This window comes from Mirounga leonina, unplaced genomic scaffold, assembly GCF_011800145.1.
Source record: "Mirounga leonina isolate KUSES-001 unplaced genomic scaffold, KU_Mleo_1.0 Mir_129, whole genome shotgun sequence".
NCBI lineage: Eukaryota > Metazoa > Chordata > Mammalia > Carnivora > Phocidae > Mirounga > Mirounga leonina.
The window spans coordinates 26,665,802-26,684,884 of record NW_023270323.1 but is presented as its reverse complement, the minus strand read 5'-3'; the positions used below and the strand labels follow the sequence as shown (position 1 = coordinate 26,684,884).

Sequence of the window (19,083 nt, the reverse complement as noted above, 5' to 3'; positions counted from 1 at the left end):
ATGCAAAGGAGGATGAGCACAGGTTGGAAAGGAACATGACATGGGAGAAACAGTTAATAACTGAGAACTGAGGTGTCTTACCTTCCTATGAAGGAAGATTCATTATGATTCATAGGAATCATAATTTGCCTCTGTGAATTTATTCTTTCACTAAACATAAAATATACAGAATATTATAATACTGTGTGCAATACAAAAATGAGTAAAGCAGTGTTTAGCCTTATGGAACTTAAAGTATATTTTAGAGATAATACATGTACTTTAAAACTACAATGCAAAATATGAGAAATGCTTTAGAGGAGGAACAAAGAAATTCAAAAAGCTTTTGCATGGAGAGGTAATTTATCTGGGACAATAAAAGTATTCTTGGTAGAGGTGAATTTGGACTAGATCTTGTAGAGTGAAGAGAATATTGCATGACCAGAGGGGAGAATGTATTCAGGGAATGAAGCGTAACATTCAGTGTTACAGGAGCACTGAGCACAAGCAAAACAAAAAGTCTGTTGGTTGTTGGCAGATTGTACAGGGACTTAAAAGCTATGGCGACACGGATTTAGACTATTTGTTGGGCAAAGGGGAAACCAGTGAAGATTTGAGTGTGTGGGAACAGTATTATTGAATAGCGTCATAACTGAGCTGCAGTTTGCTAAATGGATAGAGTGGGGAGAGGCTGAAGGTGGAGGGAGCAGTAGGACTAGGTGAGATAATAGCAATATGGTGTTCATAATTGTGGGTTATTATTCTAGAATGTTCTATAGGCATTGCGGGTCATGGCCCACTAGGTTTTGAAATTAATTTACTTGGTGGGGCAAGCATTATAAAAAACTGAAATAGAATAGAATAGAAAATATTGGATTTTATTGCACTGAGTAAGATAAGTATTGTTTGATGAAACTTCTGGTTCAGTTTTTAATATTTTAACATATATGTATTTTGTTATGTTCTTATGGAGCTGTGTTGTGAAATATATTTTCTACTGTGATTGTGGTCAAGATAGAGAAACTCTACTAGAGGATGTATTTATAAAAGCCTACCTTCAAGGTTATGGTTAATGGTACTCCATGAATATACTCTACCTAGTTTAGGCAAGGGTATGAGAGAAATCCTTCAAGCACATTGTGTACAAGGAGATCAGTCTGTATTTGAAATAGCCACTGTCTTATTCTGCTACTTCTTTTAGAAACATGATAGTGAATGTTCAGTTTGATCAGGAGACCATAATTTTTTAATACTCAGTGTCATAATTTTGAGATATCTTTTGCTTATCTTTTTTTTTGAGATTTTATTTATTCATTTATTTTAGAGAGAGGGAGAGAGAGAGAATGGGGGAAGGGAGAGAGAGAGAATCTCAAGCAGACCAAGAGTAGGATGCTTAACCAACTGAGCCACCCAGTTGGCTTGCATTTCCCATCTCTTGCATTTCTAAAAACAATCAAATGCTTTCAGAGCAATAGTTCTCTACAGGGGACATTTGTCAATGTGTGGAGATATTTTTGGTTATCACAATAACCAAAATGACCCAAAATAGTTATTTAAAAGAAATGCAATCCCTAACAGCAGTTGTAAGATTCATGCTAAGATTTGGCCTAACACAGATTCAGTGATATTATTTGTAGAGTGCTCTGATCATCAACTTTATTATTAGATTTAAAATGATATATCAGTACTTGCTTATATGTGAACAAGAATGAAATGGTGCATGGAACAGTTTAGCAATACAAAGTTTATAACTCTAGGATCATTTCTTGAATCTTAACATTAAAAGTCAGAATTACATCTTACCACCATAATATCAACTAATTTATAAACCTATGTATATTTTTACATGTGAAGAAGCAACTTTATCTTGAAATGAGTTCAGAGAATTGGCAGCCAGCTGCCCAAGTGAATCACATCACTGAAAATTCTTAAGATCTTGTTTTCTAATTTAAAATAGATTCAATAGAAGTCACTGGAATTCTTATAGATCTGATTATTTAGTAAATATAGGTGATCAGAAAGGGACTTTGTGAGGGAAAGGGCATGTGAAATTGGTACCTGGGTTCTAGGCCCACTGGGGATACAAACTACCTATAGGTTCACCAAGTCATTTACATTTCCTGGCTTCAGCTAGCTGAACCGTAGGTGTGTTGGCCTGCATGACTTGCAGTCTTTCCTAAGCTTTAAAATTCTGTGGGTCCAGGTTATGGATATTTTTTTGTGAGTGTGAATAAATTGTTAGTGTCTTTTAGATTATTGTAGGATTATTTTCATGGTTTATCAATAGCCCATAGGGAGACATTGTTATAAAGTAACTCAATTTTTTCAATGGTTTGGCTTATACTTGGACCTGCCCATAAGCCTGATGTTTAGCTGACATTGTCACAGAGTAACTGTTTCTACAAAGCCTTCCTTTAATTGTATCATGGAATACACAAGCCTGACTCTCCTAATATCTTCAGGAGACACTTTACTTTGGGGGTACATTTGGTTTTTCAGATCACTTTGTTCATGTGTTCTGTGTGGTAGGTCCTTAAAATTTATATTTATTAAAAATTTTTTAAACTAGTGTTTCATGGTTGCAATAGTTAGGCTACTGCCACAAGCCTTAAGAGATAATTAGCTGCAGCAATTCAAAGGTATGAATGTTTCTTTCTATGTAGAAAGACAAAGCTCATTGATTATTCAACATATTTGCAAATTCTCAATTTTTTTCAAGGAATTTAACCTTATAGAAAGGTACAGAGCCACCTCCTGGTGGTTCAAACATGTAAATGCATCTATGAAATGTCAAATTTTTGTGCCATTGTTTTGTAATGACTCATGAAGTTACCATCACCTTCCCCCAGTTTTTGTAAACAAGGATACATTTTTGATTAGCTAATTATTATGTATATTCATTTATTAATCAGGATTTCTCTGGATATATAAATCAGTATTTCTCTTTCTCTCTGTGTCTGTGTTTAAAAAAAATCACCAAAAAATTAGGGAGATTTCACAACAGAGAAAGGTTAGAAGATCTCTGGCTTGATGTATCACCATAGTTTGTTTCCTAGATATAACTTTTTTTTCAAGGATCCTTCCAAAGGGTTTATAAATAGAAAATGTATTATGGTGAAAAATCTCTTTGGAAAACTTGGAATAATAAGGAAAAATTAAAAAAAAAAGTATTGGTGAGCTCAGGAGAAATGATAAGGAATTCTATAAGGTTTTCCTGAACTCTTTAAGAGATTAAAAACTGTCTCACTTAAGGGGATCTTCTTGACAAAGACATTCTAAAAATCATGGATTATTTTCAAAATTTGCATTACACCTCTTTTATACTCCAACTTGCATGATATAAAGAACTGAGTGTCTTGGCTACAGCCAAGGTTAAATTGACCCAGTACTTTACAAATTTATAAGGATTTAAATTCCTTTTAAATTGGCTATGGGTTATTGCTTGATAGAAGTGATTCTAAAATAAATAATGTCATTTAATCTCACTTTATTGTACTACATTCACTGAATATTTAAATTCTCATACATGCATTGCCTCCTTACTGATATCAATATTTAACTTTTACAGTGAATTAGAGGCCGGTTTTTGAAGTGATCCAGTTTTGGTAATAAACCACATTTGTATAGACTCCAGGTTTGTTCTTTTGACCACAGTTATCTCCCCAGCTCACAATTCCAATGAGATACCAGGTATCTTTAAGATCCTTTACAACTAAAGGTCCCCCAGAATCACCCTGAAAATAAAAGAAAGAAAATTAGCTAAATATAAAGCTTATTACTTAAAATATTCTGATGAACCACATATTTTATTATTCTATAGCATATGTATTGATTACCAATTATAGAATAATTAATTGAAACATAGATTTCAAAAGTTATAAGAGCTTTAAATTTCAATTTCCACATTTTAATTTTTTCAGCTTTATAGACATATAATTGACAAATAAAATTGTGTATATTTAAAGTGTACAAACATGATATTTAACATACATATACTTCGTGAAATGATTACAACAATCAGTTAATTAACACATCTATCACCTCAAACAGTTACTCTGTGTGTGTGTGTGTGTGTGTGTGTGTGTGTTAAGAATGACTAAGGTCTACTGGCAAATTTCAAGTACACAAACAGAAAGTCTAGCTGGTGTTGATTTTTTTCTGACTCCAAGCAGGGTGCTTTGACCTCGGTTTTATTGGACAGACTAAACCCCTCACCATGAGCGTCAGTTATAATCACTGTATTCCTGTCTTGGACCCTGTCCCTGACTCACTTTCTCGATATTCTCCCCAATTTTTCTATGGCTAGAGCTTTGTCTTACCACTCACTTGAGCAGTCATGGAGCAGGAATCTTACCTCTGTTCCCCAATTCAGTAAAATCTCTTTATGACCACCTCCTTCCTGAGGCATATCGCTAATCTCACCATTTGCCTAGATTCCCATGTGCTGTCTGCAAATGGACTCCTGTCACTACTTTCCCCTTGTCCATCATGGCTTGGACCTCTCTGTGCATTCTCTGAATTCTAGCTGCCTCCCTCCACATTCTCAGCAACTGACGCTGGATATGTACCAGATTCCGCTCTTCCCCAGCCTATAGGCTACAAAACTCCCTGCTCTTTTCTGACAGAAGTTTACGTGTGTAATTTGTGAGACTCTGGGAAGAGTTTTCTGTCACTCAATATCAAAACAATTTTGATATTTCACCATGTAGTCACCTTCTTGGAGTTTTCAAGAATCTCATGTTATAAAGCAAGTACGTCCAGGAAGAAATACACTTTCTACCTTTGTCAGAAAACATACATGCAGGATAGCTATTGGACAGCAGAGGAAGGCACTGGAAAGGGCACCAGGTAGTCCCAACATGGTCTGATCCACCTTCTCACCTAGTGTAACGGCCTCTCCTCCTCCTTATGCCGAGACCCAACAGATTACTTGGGATTCCCTCAAATATGAATTATAATTTCACACCTTCATAATTTTTGCTATGCTCTTTCTATATATAGAAAAATAATACTGTTCTCTTATTCTATAACTGGGTAAGAGCCATTTATCCTCAGGTCTCATATCCTTCAGTATGATCTCTCTGATACTTGCTGCAAAAATGTTCCCTTCATGCTAAAAATATTTGTTATCCCTTATATCATTTTAAAAATCTCATCATAGTTCATTGCTCATGATTATTTACTTTCTAGATGAGAGCACTTTGAGAAAAGGGACTCTGCTTTATGAAACTTTGGATTTCTGGTATTAAGAAAATTTAATTTGTTGGTTTGATAGCATCAAAGAAACTCTGTTTATAACATTTTGCTTAATAAAACACCTAAAAATGTTTGTGTTGTGAAATCTGCATTTAGAAATTATTGAACTGACAAGATATCTGTATTGGTACTAACGTAAAGAACATAGAATATTTCTTGAAAGCGATAAAAATGTTTTGGGTTAATGATATTAAAATAATCCCTCTCCACCTACCCTGCAGGCACAAAACATTCCAGATTTTATATCATGGCCATACACATGTGGTTGCTTGCAGACATCATCACTTATGATTTTCAGTTTGGCTTCTTGAAGATTATTTTGGGATTCCCCTTCAGGGAAAACAAAGTCATTTTAGTGTTTACAATCAACATCCTTAGCTAGAACGAAGTGAGTGGAATTTTTTTCCCAATCTAATCTATTTCATACTAAAATTGTCAATACAGAATGAGGTTAATGTAAGCAATTTCTAGAGAATAAATTCCCCTTTAAAATCTGGCACATTTAAATGATAATTATTATCTTTATCACATTTTATAAATACCTATACTAGGAAGAAAAACATTTCCCAGAGTTAAGTAAACTCTCTTGCTGTTGTTATATGTATGTACCTACACCAGATTTTATGATCCAGAATGTATGTAAGTATGCCCCAAAATATTCAAAAACAAAATCATTTTTATTTATTAGAAGTTTAAGTTAGTGTATCAAGTTAAATCATTTTAGAGAGGGCCATGGAAGCTTTGTTATCAGAGACTATCTCTACACACTATTCTTACTCTTGATCCCTTTTAAGTTAACCTCTGTAGTTCTGAAGCAGATTTTGCTGCAACTGGACATTGTAGCTGAGCAATGGGAAAACTTGTAAGGTGACTGAGGAAGATGAAAATGAGTAGTGGAGCAAACCAAGGGGAGGAGGAGATGAAAAGAGTCAAGGGAGGCTCACAAAGATGGGGCATAGAGGGAGGGAGTCTTGGAGTGAAGGTGGGCATGAGGATCACAGCACACCTGATGAACACCTGGCATTGCATAGAGAAGAGCACATAAGACTCTAGTGTTGCTGAGGGAACATTGCTTCTCTCATGTCTTCCTTGAAGCCCAACCTTTTGGAACTGCCTCTCCCTTATTCCATGTGATTCTGACCAGCCTGTCTATCACACACCTGCCTTTCTCGGTATAGACCCAGGAATGAGTGTTTGAGTTAGCCAGTCAATCCAAGTACCCCTGGACACAAACAGGACCAAAAGAGACCTTTTCAGGGATTAACGTAGATTCTGGCAAAGAGGACAGGTTCTTCCCTCTGCAGCTACTAGGGGAAGATGATGTAAACCCTGATGTTGTTGGTCACCTTTGACACTATGTGGAGATAGAATCCCTCCATATGAAGGCAACCTCAGGGAAAACAGAGCCAGAAATGGGAAGATTCAGAGATTCAGAATCAAATGACATCATACTCCATACTCCTGAATCCAGCTATGTCTGAAACCAGACTCTCCTCATCTTTCTTGACTTCTAAATTACAAGGAACAAATTTGCCATTTTATTATTATTTTTGCTTCAGTAAGAGTTGAGTTTCTGTCACTTACAAAATAAGAGCTCTAACTAATCCAACCAAGCTGTGTGGAAATGGCTGGCAGGATAATATTGATGGAGATTAAATCACACTGTCCTAAATTGGACATAGTGCTCTGTGGTCCTTTTTGAAATACCTACCACCATAGAAGAGTGCGCCTAATCCTGTGATATAGACAGTGGAATTTGGTTGGAAGGATGCAGAGGCTTCTGGCAGACAAACCCGGCGGATGTCATCAGTAAAGGTGACCCTGGGAGAGAACTGCCCGACAGCAATGTCGTTTTCTCTTGCTGGGGAGTGCTATCTTTCATGGACAATAATTCTTCTGACATTTCTTTTCATTAGTGGAGGGTTGATTGTTGTCCCAAAGCTAACAGTCCATTGACGTGGATTTGCATTACTGGAAAAGGTTAGAAATGAACAGAATATATAAACTGCACTATAATAATTGCATAAAGGCTAATAAAAAACTCCATATTAAAAATATTTGGCTGTAATGATAGTTTCCTTTGACCTTTAAATATAGTCTATTGCTATTTTGAAAGATAAACTGTGTACAAACAGTATCTTAGAGCTGAAATCCAAAAAAGAATTATTGAATTCTAGAACTGTAAAGCATATAAACTATCATTCATTTATCTCTTCAACAAATATTTATTGAAATTCTATATGGTGAGTCTTATTTGAAGTGTTGGGGTTAAAGTTATGAACCAGACAGAAAAAGTGCCTGCTGCTGGCTGTATTCAATTCCAGTGAAGGAAAAAGAGCAAAACAAATTAACAGATAAATAAATCCAAGCAGTAATAATGGTTATGAATAAAATAAAATAGAGCAATTGAATAGAGTATGGGGTGGGTAGGTAGGTAGATAATTCTCTTTTGAGAATATGGTGTTTAGACTGAGACATGATTGATGAGGAGCCAGCTGTGAGAAGATAGGTAGACAAGTTTCCAGACCAACTTCCCAAGGTCTTACTACAGTTCGAGACACAAGGGAAGAGCGGTGGGGCATGAAGCTGACGAGGTAGGCAGGAACCAGATTTTAGAGTGTCTTATAGGTCATGAATGTGTTTAGATTTTGTTCAAGTGATATGGGAATTCCTTGGATAATTTTAAGCCATGAGTAATGTAGTCTCACGTACATTTAAAAGAATCAGATAGGTTCTTTCCGGAGAACAGATTCCTGGAGGGCAAGAATTAACAAGGTAAAAGTTGTCAGAAGTCTTGTGAAAGATGACCAACTGTGGGTAACTTCCAGCTTGTGGGTGACTTCTAGTTTGTGGGCTTGAGCAACTGGTGGATCATGGTACGTATAGAGATTGGAGAGGTCATCTAGTAATAAAAGATCCTCTGGTAAAGCCTTTGTTTCATACTTAAGGAAAATAAAGTCTAGATGGGTTAAACTATTTGCCTAGTATCATGTCTGCTTGCCTGTCTTTGCTCTTCTCTTTATTGGACATGGTTTCCCATCAAAATCTATTTGTTAGTAGCAAGATTAGTGTTCTTAACTAAGTAATTGAACTAACATCATCCATGAGGGATAAGCAGAGACAGATATTGCTCACATAGGTACTTGTTTCTCAACCTAATTATTTCTTAATAGGTAGCTTTAGTCAGAGAAAGAAGCATATAAACATATAATGGGGTTTACGTCCAGTTTGACAGCTGTAATTGTGTTAGGATTATTATTTTTTTCTCTAAGGCAACTTAAAATTTAAAATTGAAATTGTGTTTTTATACACAATTTTGATGTGCAAAAATACTCAAATGAGAAAAACTAAATAAAAACTGGTTTGTGGGGGCACCTGGGTGGCTCAGTCAGTTAAGTGTCTGGCTCTTGATTTGGGCTCAGGTCATGATCTCAGAGTTGTGAGATTGAGCCCCATGTTGGGCTCTGTGCTAAGCATGGAGCCTGCTTAAGATTCTCTCTCTCCTTCTTCCTCTGCCCCTCCCTGCTCATGCTCCCTGTCTCTCTTAAAAAAAAAAAGAAAAAATTGGTTTGTGAACATAAGTGTTCATATAGTATAAATATATTGACATTTTTGTTTATAAATCAGTCTTTTTTGAGTTTTATTGATGTAAATTTGCTCCTTCAACTTAATCATGCCTAGATAAACTTAACATAAATCAAGTATTTTGAACTTGGGAATGCAAAGGACAGACCTTGAATTGTATTTATTCAACTGAAAGTAACATTCTAGAGCTTTCAAACAACACCCTCATACTATTTAATACAGCTTGTACTTGCTATATTTGTAGATAACAAACCCCAAAAAAACACCTGATATGAGAGATACTAAGTGAAGATTACAGATAAACTTTCTAAATTTTTAATCTAGGCCCAAATTTAAAAAAGTTGCAAGTTAGTGGTGATAAGTATAAAACAGTAATTTAGATCCTCAACTAAAATGTAAAAAATGAAAGTGTGACTCCTGGTCTGGAAACCATCCCTGTAAAAAGGATCTGGGAATTTTGTTGATTATTAGCTTGAAAATCAATCACATGAAAAGAGTTCTTAAAGTGTTAATTTCGTATAAGACTGCAATGATATCAAATAATCCCAGAGTAGGGAAGGCCATAAAAAGTTATTTGGTCCTCTCACTGATCCAGTGCTTGAAAGATAGGACTTTGCATGAGGCAGACATATATGCTTATGTTCAGTTCCACCATCCCCTAACATTGTGACCTGGGGCAAGGTACTTAACTTTTCATTTTTTTTTTTTAAATTTATTTATTTTAGAGAGAGAGAGAAAATGTACGTGAGCAGGGAGAGGGTCACAGGGAGAGAGGGAGAGAGAGAAGCTTAAGTGCTGGGCAGGGAGCCTGATGCCAGGGCTCGATCTCACAACCCTGAGATCATGACCTGAGCCCAAATCAAGAGTCAGATGCTTGACTGACTAAGCCACCCAGGCACCCCAACTTAACTTTTCTTATTTCCCTCAGCATAAAAGGGCTTATCAAGCAGGCATTTACTTAATGAGGTGAGTGTAAGAATTATATAAAACAAATCTTAAGCATCTAACCAAAAATTTGTAGCACGCCAGAGCTTAATAAATGGTAATAGTTACTGTTGCAAGAACACACTCTCAAGTAGCAGTTGTCTTCACTTGAACCCTTCTGCAGGTGGGGACCTCTCCTTCCCCTAGTCTCTTTCTTCACCTTGGAATCCCTTGCATGTTTGAACAGCTCTAACTGTTGACAAGTTCTTCCTTGATGCCCTAATTCTCTTCCCCAGGAAAGCATCTCAGACATAGGTTTTGAAAGGCAAGGCTGTATGGTTATACTATCACTTTTTTTTTTTTTTTATCACCCAACACTGTATACTCTAAGAGTATTTCATTTTGTCAAGTTTTCTTTTAAGTGTGTTGTCCAGGACAGAATTCACTATCCCAGTCAGAATTTGACCAACGAAGAGTCTAATATCTCCTTTATTTGAAATCTGCATTTATTTTAATTCACTTTAAATCACAGAGTAGTTTTGTGAACAGCTGACTTCATAGTGGGTTATTTTCTGACAAGAATTTCTAAGCAATTTTCACAGGTTAAAGCACAAATATGCTTTCGGTACTGATATACTTCAATTTTTTGGGGCACATTTAGAGCTTTACGTTTATACCTACTAAAATTAATCATTTAGTTCTTGCTTATTACTCTAACATAATTAAAGTTCTTTTGAAATTTCTGTTTTTCTTACCCAAACATTGGTTATCCTTTCCAGCATCTGTAATCAGCTACTTTGTTGATTATAACTTCCACATCATCTGCCAAGCCTAGAAAATACACTGTCTAGGACAGGGTGCAGGATTAAGGTCTTTGGTGGGCCATAAAAAACATCCTCAGCATTTTAATAGCAATTCTTAATCATGATCCTTTAGATAGAATTGTTTAGTTACCAAGCTACCTATTATTGTCACATTCAATTTATATTGTTTTATGTTTTCAGAAGCCCTCCCATTTTACTTTGTCATTATGACATTGGTCATATTACCTATTTTGAAAAGTGTATTTAGTTCTTGGAAGAATATTTCAAGGGAGTCACTGACAAAATCAAGAACATGTAGAGGAGAAGAACCAAGGTTGTAGGACATCTGAAGTTGATGCTGTGAAATAAAGTAGTGATATTTATTTTCACATATGGTTTGGAGATTCTCACCCATTTTGTATTGTTTGGCCTGAAAAAGAGAAAATAAGGGACTAGTTCTCTCCATGGTTCTATGGGGAAAAAAATAAATTTGATCCTCGCTGCTCCAGATGAAAGAACAAATTTCAGTGGGTGGAAGTTATTAGGTTGCAGATTTGGTGTTCAGTGTTATAAAGATATTTGCAAAAGTAAAACCATCTACCACAAAATTGGCAAACTTTGGAGATAGTAAGCTCTCCATTACTCATGCCAAACTAGGCACCTGCATAAGGGATTTCCGTGGGTTCTAACATATTGACCTATTGAGCTCTGATGTCTTTCAAACTTTAAGAATCTGTCTCTATACAGATTTAGACTCAGGTAGGCAGAATTTACTATGGTATCATAAGTCAGAATTTTATTTGCAAATATCTTCTCCCATTTGGTGGGCTGTCTTTTGTTTTATTTTGTTAATGGTTTCCTTCACCATGCAAAAGCTTTTATTTTGGAGTAGTCCCAAAATAGTAGTGTAGTTTTGGTGTAGTTTAATTTTGCTTTTGTTTCCCTTACCCAAGGAGATATGTCTAGAAAATGTTTCTACAGCTAATGTCAAAGAGATTGCTGCCTATATTTTCTTCTAGGAATTTTATAGTTTCAGGTCTCACATTTAGATCTTTAATCCACTTTGAGTTTATTTTTGTGTATGGTGTAAGATAGTGGTTCAGTTTCATTCTTTTGCATGTAGCTGTCAGGTTTTCCCAACACTGTTTGTTGAAGAGACTGTGTTTTCCCATTGTATATTCTTGCCTCCTTTGTTGTAGATTAATTGACCATATAATGGTGGGTTTATTTCTGGGAACTTTATTCTGCTCTATTGATCTATGTGTCTATTTTTTGTGCCAATATCATATTGTCTTGATTACAACTTTGTAGTATATCTTGAAATCTGGGATTGTGATTCCTCCAGCCCTATTCTTTCTCAAGATTGCTTTGGCTATATGGGGTCTTTTGCACAGTGAAGGAAATCATCAATGAAACAAAAAGGACACCTACTGAGTGGGAGAATGTATTTGCAAAAGATATATCTGATAAGGAGTTAATATTCAAAATATAAAAAGAACTTATACAACTCAACACCAAAAACCCCCCCCAAGTGCTCCACTTGAAAAATGGGCAGAGGGCCCAAATAGACATTTTTCCAAAGAAGACATACAGATGGTGAACAGACACATGAAAAGATGCTCAACATCACTGGTCATCAGAGAAATGCAAATCAAAGCCAAATGAGACATCACCTTAAACCTATCAGAATGGCTAAAATTAAAAAGATAAGAAACAGGTGTTGGCCAGGATGTGGAGAAAGGGGAACCCCCCCTTACACTGTTGGTGGGAATAGCAAACTGGTACAGCCACTCTGGAAAACAGTATGGAGGTTCCTCAAAAAGTTGAAAATAGAACCATGACCTAGCAACCACACTACTAGGTATTTACCCAAAGAACACAAAAATACTAATTCAAATGGATACATGCACCCCAATGTTTATAGCAGTATTATCTACAATAGCCAAATTATGAAAACAGCCCAAATATCCAACTGATGAATGGATAAAGAAGATACAGTATATATATATGCAATGGGTTATTACTCAGCCATAAAAAAAGAATGAAGTCTTAACCATTTGCATTGACATTGAGTTAGAGTATTATGCTAAATGAAGTAAATCAGAGAAAGACAAATACTATATGATTTCATTCATATGTGAAATTTAAGAAACAAAACAAATGAGCATAGGGGAACAAAGAGAGAGAGGCAAACCAATAAACAGACTCTTAACTATAGAGAATAGACTGATGGTTACCAGAGGGGAGGTGGATGGAGGGATGGGTTAAATAGGTGGTGAGGATTAAGGAGTACAGTTGTTATGATGAGCACTGGGTGTTTGTATGTAAGTGTTGAAGCACTAAATTGTACAGTTGAAACCAATATTACACTGTACATTAACTAAGTGGAATTTAAATAAAAACTTAAAAAAAGAAACTAAAACTAAAAGGTTATATGCACCCCTATGTTTTATTGCACCATTATTTACAATAGCCCACATATGGATGCAACTTAAGTATCCACTGATAAATGAGTAGATAAAGAAGATGTGAGGTGTATTCATACACATGTGTACACACACACACACACACACAGGAATATTACACAGCCATAAAAAAGGATGAGATCATGCTATTTGTAACAGCATGGTTGAACCTAGAAGGTATTATGCTAATAATAAATAATTCAGACTGAGAAAGACAAATACCGTATTATTTCACTCATATGTGGAATCAAAAAAAAAAAGGAATAAACAAGTAGAATCAGATCTATAAATACAGAGAACATACTGGTAGTTGCCAGAGGAGAAGGGGATTGAGGGATGAGAAAAATATGGAATGAATAACTCAGAGGAATAAAAGGCCCAGCGTGGGAAATAATATTCAGTGATGCTATAATAGTGTTGTGTGGTGGTAGATGGCAGCTACACTTGTGGTGAGCACCACAAAACATATAGATAAGCTGAATCAACATGTTATACACCTGAAGCCAATGTAACATTTGTGTCAACTATACTCCAACACCCCTCCCCAAAACCTGTGAGGCCATGACCAATGAGTGCTGGATAATGACTACTACCCCCACTAATTTTGCAAAGAAGTATGCAGCTATAACATTATATTAGAAAAAAAACAGAAAGAAAAGTTTCTCATTTACCTCAGTAATATTTGGGGGCATTGGTTATTACTCAGAACATAATAAAACTTAGTTTTTTAACAATAATGGAGGCCAACTTACAGTCAGTAACTTACTTCGTAAAGCAGTGTGCTGCAGTGATGAGCCACGTATTACTGACCAAGGTGGCCCCACACTGATGTATGTTATTACGCTGAAGGGAAGCTTGCCAAGGCCAGGCAGCCTTGGCTGCGATGTCTCCAGACATTATTCTGTTGACTATTAATGGAACAACTCATTTTCCACAACCTGAAGAGAAAAGATCATTAAGTTATAAGAAATGTCTCTATAGTCTTTGATTCAGAGTACCTAATAGAGAACTGTAATGTAGTACTGACATTTATCATTATACAAACATGTACAATATTAATATCTATCCTCTGTGTTTCCTGATATGTTGATGTTTTGCTCATCCCTGTATTGATAGATGTGGATATATATTGTCTACTAAAGCTATGTTAAACTACAAAGGGCTGACATATCACAAAGTAGGTGTCCTGAGGATTTATGGTATCCATTGTCTAGATGTCCTGGGAGCTCCTACTAAGACTATTGCTTCCCAGTTTCAGATGATCCAGTGTGTTACTTTGACATGAAGTCTTCACCAGAAGAACTCCCCAGACAAGTAATTGTCCATTTGTTGGAACTCCTTCTCCCATATATTTTCCTGCATGACTAGTTCCTAAGGTGTGCATGGGTTAATGTATAATGACCAGTTTCTCACACTGCAGGATGGAGAGTTCCATGTTTCCACATAAACATCCCATTCACTATTGGTGGGAATAAATATGTACTGTATTATGTGCATCAGATTAGAGATTACTTTGCTGCTTAGGGTTCCTAAGAATTAAGCCTGTTCCAAACATGGTGCTAAAGTGCTCGCTTCGGCAGCACATATACCAAACATGGTGCTAATAAAGAAAATATGGTAGATTCAATTCTTGTTCCAACTAATTGGGTATCAAAAAAGAAAACTCATTTTACTGATATTGACTACACTGCATTGTGGCCAGTCATTTTAGAAATCTCCCTCACTCTGCCATTACTCTAGTCTAGACTACCATTTTTCTCATCTGGAGGACTGCAACAGCTTTAGTTCATCACCCTGCTTCTGGTCCTGCTCTCCTAATCTATTCTCCATACTGAAAACTGACTGATCTTTCTTGTATGTGTAAACTCTTTAGGGACTTCCCATTGTCCTCCAAATAAAGTCAGAATGTTTCAGCATGGTTCTGGTCTTTGATCACTATTAATCATACCCATTTCCCATGTTCATCAACCCCCATTCAATGTTCCTGTTACACTGACATTTTTCAGTTACAAGAAATGACCATGTTCTTGCTTTTCTGAAGACATTTTTACATACTACTGCCCCTGCTCAGGGCGCTCATTCCACTTGTCACTTGACTTCTCTCTCTCCTGTCTCAGGGATCGCTTTCTGACCCTACAAGACCAGGTTAAGCTGACTCTGTGATTGACTGCACTTTCTATGTTGTAACATTTATCACACCATTTTAACATTTCTTGATTTATTTATGTCTTCCCCTACCTTCAAGCTCTTCATTTTAGAGGAGGGATCGTGTCTTATTCATAGTGGTATTAACTTCCTGGCACTTGGTAGATGTGAAAAAGATACTCATTGAATGAATGAATAAATGAATAGAAATATATAGTGTGTTTGTAAGAGAGAGAGGCAATTGCATGAATACCTTTGCTCAAATTTATCACCACTTTGATAAAATCTTTCAAAATTTAGGCCACAGTGATATGAAGTGAGTGGGCGGAGCTGCTGTCAACAATGAAAATGAATGTATTAAGCAAATTTTATAGCTCAGTCACAGACAATAGGGTCTGTTTCCTTCCCATTTATCGCTTTCTTGTGATTTTATTTCTCAGCAGAAAGAACATTTCATAGCATTTTAAAAAAAATTAGAAAAGCAAGCCCATTTATTCCAAGACAGAAATACATAATTTCTTCAAATTGCCCCCAAATTCCCACCATGTAAAATGTTTTTCTTGAACAAGATGAAAAAGATCAGTCTCAGAGTTAGAAAAATGTATGTCCATCTGTTGTCCAATTGTTACTCTCTTCCAAAGAAAATGTGTGACATGGATGGGAAATTATGAGCTAACTTGAAGATATTGTCCTTTCTCATGTGGAAATTGAACTTGTTTTTATGAGCTAACTAGACTTACATGCTTGGACAGTTAGCTTCCCTGTTGATGAGCTCATTGCTGAAAAACAAAATAGAATATAGAAGGATAAGTGATATTCTCTTAATTGGTCTTTCAGAGTATATTGACTATATATGGACTCTAGACAGTTGAGCATATAATCAGGAGAACGGCAACCCAATAAACAAGATATGTATACAATTTTTATAGAGATTCATAAGCAACCTCTAATTAGGTGGATAAATGCTCAAGCAGTAGGTGATTAAGGCACAAATAGTAGATGATTAAAACCCGCAAATAGTTTGTATTAAAGCAGAACAGTGGTTTCCTAATGGTGTAGGATATAGCCTCTTTGGATTTCACTTCAGGAGATAGAGAAAATGGGGAAAGAGGAAGCCACTAGATGGGGTCTCCAGGCTCAAACCCAGCCTCAGTCAGAGCAGCTCTGCTTTTATCTCTTCTATTTAAGAATTCACATAAGCCTTTCTTTAGTTAAAGGGTTTGGGAATGAAAAAAATCTTTGAAACCTCCCACATAAACTATATTTAAAATATTTCTAAAACAGTTACTAAATTATCAAAATTATTTTTTCTGAAGAATAAACTATTGTGTATTCTTATCCAACATCTGCTGAATATTGGTAAAGACCAATTATTGGACAGAATCTAAAATTAAATTCCCTCAATTTCCAACAAAGTTAGGAATCTGACAAAGGACACATGAGCATTTCAACTCAAATTTGTGGAAAGCTATTTGAAAACTGATGATTTTCAAGATAAAAAGGTTTACTGAGCAGTATGAGGATAAGCTGTTTTACTTATTTCAACCAGTGCCGTGGTTCTCAGAATCATACTCTGTCTTTAATTTTACATTGTGCAAAATAAGAATGTTTCTTTCTACTCACCTTCTATAGATCCCACTTGGCAAACTAGTAATGATGAATTCTGTGAAGTGGGAAATTTGAAAATATCCAAGTCAAGAATACCCTTACATGCATGCCCAAGTCATTATATGCTGAAGAATCAATTGCTCAGGACAGATTCTCAGTATTTACTCTATGGAAGAACTCAATTTTCTGTCAAATGTAGTTTTAAAGTAGGTAAATTTCTTGTTTCGTTTTTTTAAAAACTAATTTAATATGCCCCATAATAGTAATGAATTAAAATGGAAAATAGTATAATGTTAGAATTCTTCCTTAAAACTTCATCTTAGTTTGAGCAAGATGCAAATTGCCCCTTTCCAGGAAGGATACCAGGTTGCTTGAAATCGTTGTGAGTGTAATTGGATTTTTGAGAATTGAGTTTTTAGGGAGAATGATTACACTTAGAGTTAAAATACCCCCACGCAAGTAACTAGCTGTTGATATCTGATTTTTACCAAATAATTTTATTTTTCATGTGTATGAGTGAAATAAACATTAACACCTTAGTCATGAAAATGACCCTCCAATATGCTTCTGAGTTGAGAGTAATCGAGTTGGTAGTATTCAGGGGAATACTACATGCTACAGGTAGCATAAGGGGAACGGGAGCACACATGAACCAAATGTAGGCAGTGAGCTGACCTTTCACAACCATGGTGTTTGTAATGCAAAGAAGCTGATTTTAGCTTTGTTTTGACATGTTGCCTCCCATGAAGGATCCATGCCACACAGGTTTTGTTTTTCAAAAGAAACCCCAGAAAACAAACAAAAAACCAAAACCAACCCACAGATTCTTGACAAATAACAGATAATCTTGGGCTGCAGGGTTATTTCTAGACTTGGTCTAGAATTTTGACAATTTTCTAGTCATTGGGAGCAGCCCAGATTGAGTGTTCCTGGAGAGCTGTCATTTTGCCTGTTAAGAATGACCTCACTGATATGAGGAATTCTTAATCTCAGGAAACAAACTGAGGGTTGCTGGAGTGGTGGGGGGTGGGAGGGATGGGGTGGCTCGGTGACAGACACTGGGGAGGGTATGTGGTATGGTGAGGGCTGTGAATTGTGCAACACTGTTGAATCACAGATCTGTACCTCTGAGACAAATAATACATTATATGTTAAAAAAAAAAAAAAAAGGAAGAAGATAGCAGGAGGGGAAGAATGAAGGGGGGCGGAAATCGGAGGGGGAGATGAACCATGAGAGACAGTGGACTCTGAAAAACAAACTGAGGGTTCTAGAGGGCAGGGGGGTGGGGGGATGGGTTAGCCTGGTGGTGGGTATTAAAGAGGGCACGTACTGCATGGAACACTGGGTGTTATATGCAAACAATGAATCATGGAACACTGCATCAAAAACTAATGATGTAATGTATGGTGATTAACATAACATAATAATAATAAAAAAGAATTGTCTTGAGGATTCTGCTAAGCTTTTCACTAAATGGGTTTTCCTAAGTGTTAGTAAACACTGCTCTTTTTACATTTGGAAATTTCAAGGTTCGCTAGCGGCCTTGGAATCTGTGAGGTCCAGCCCGAGGATCTTTCCAGCGCACCTCTCCGGGAGGCTCCTACAGAGCCAGACGCTTCCCTCCGCTGGCCCGACCTGTCCCTTCTCATTTCAGGGAAACCCTTTTATCCAGCTTTTTCTACTACCAATCACTCGCATTATGCTTTCAGGTTTCCAAAGCACGTGTAGAACTTAGGGGCTTTCTAAGGTAATGGCCTATGTATGTTTCACCTTTTCTATTTTCTTGTATATCCTCATGTTATTTCTATGATTACAGGAAGAATCATTGCAGTTTTATGGATGAGAAAATGGAGGTAAAGTCATGGGCCAATTACTTGGGTGGTCTTGAAGTGACTCTGTGGGGTTAGAATTAGGTAACTTTCTTTCTTTTTTTTTTTTTTTTTAAAGATTTTATTTATTTATTTGAGAGAGAGAGAATGAGAGAGAGCACATGAGAGGGGGAAGGGTCAGAGGGAGAAGCAGACCCCCTGCTGAGCAAGGAGCCCGATGCGGGGCTCGATCCCAGGACCCCGGGACCATGACCTGAGCCGAAGGCAGACACTTAACGACTGAGCCACGCAGGCGCCCAGAATTAGGTAACTTTCAAACCAGGTTCTCCATCAGCACCCTGCCTTTTAAGCTACTAGTCATTAAAATATGCTATAGCACACAAGGTGATCCTGTAAAAAACAAAAAGTCCAGGCAACTGATAACCATTTCATGCTTCATTGCTGGTTTCAAATAGCTCAGGCTTTAAAATTCCTGGCAAATTAACTGG

The 19,083-nt window shown here is 36.5% G+C and overlaps 1 protein-coding gene across 1 annotated transcript in view; it reads right to left on the bottom strand.

Annotated features, from left to right (window-relative positions):
* Positions 1-3,551: 3,551 nt before the first annotated feature.
* Positions 3,552-19,083, bottom strand: part of TMPRSS11A (transmembrane serine protease 11A) — a 40,855-nt gene continuing 25,323 nt past the window's right edge. The window contains 5 exon segments of the mRNA XM_035005580.1: positions 3,552-3,713; positions 5,450-5,565; positions 6,947-7,206; positions 13,779-13,950; positions 15,898-15,936. Of these exon segments, the coding sequence (XP_034861471.1) occupies positions 3,552-3,713; positions 5,450-5,565; positions 6,947-7,206; positions 13,779-13,950; positions 15,898-15,936 (749 nt within the window).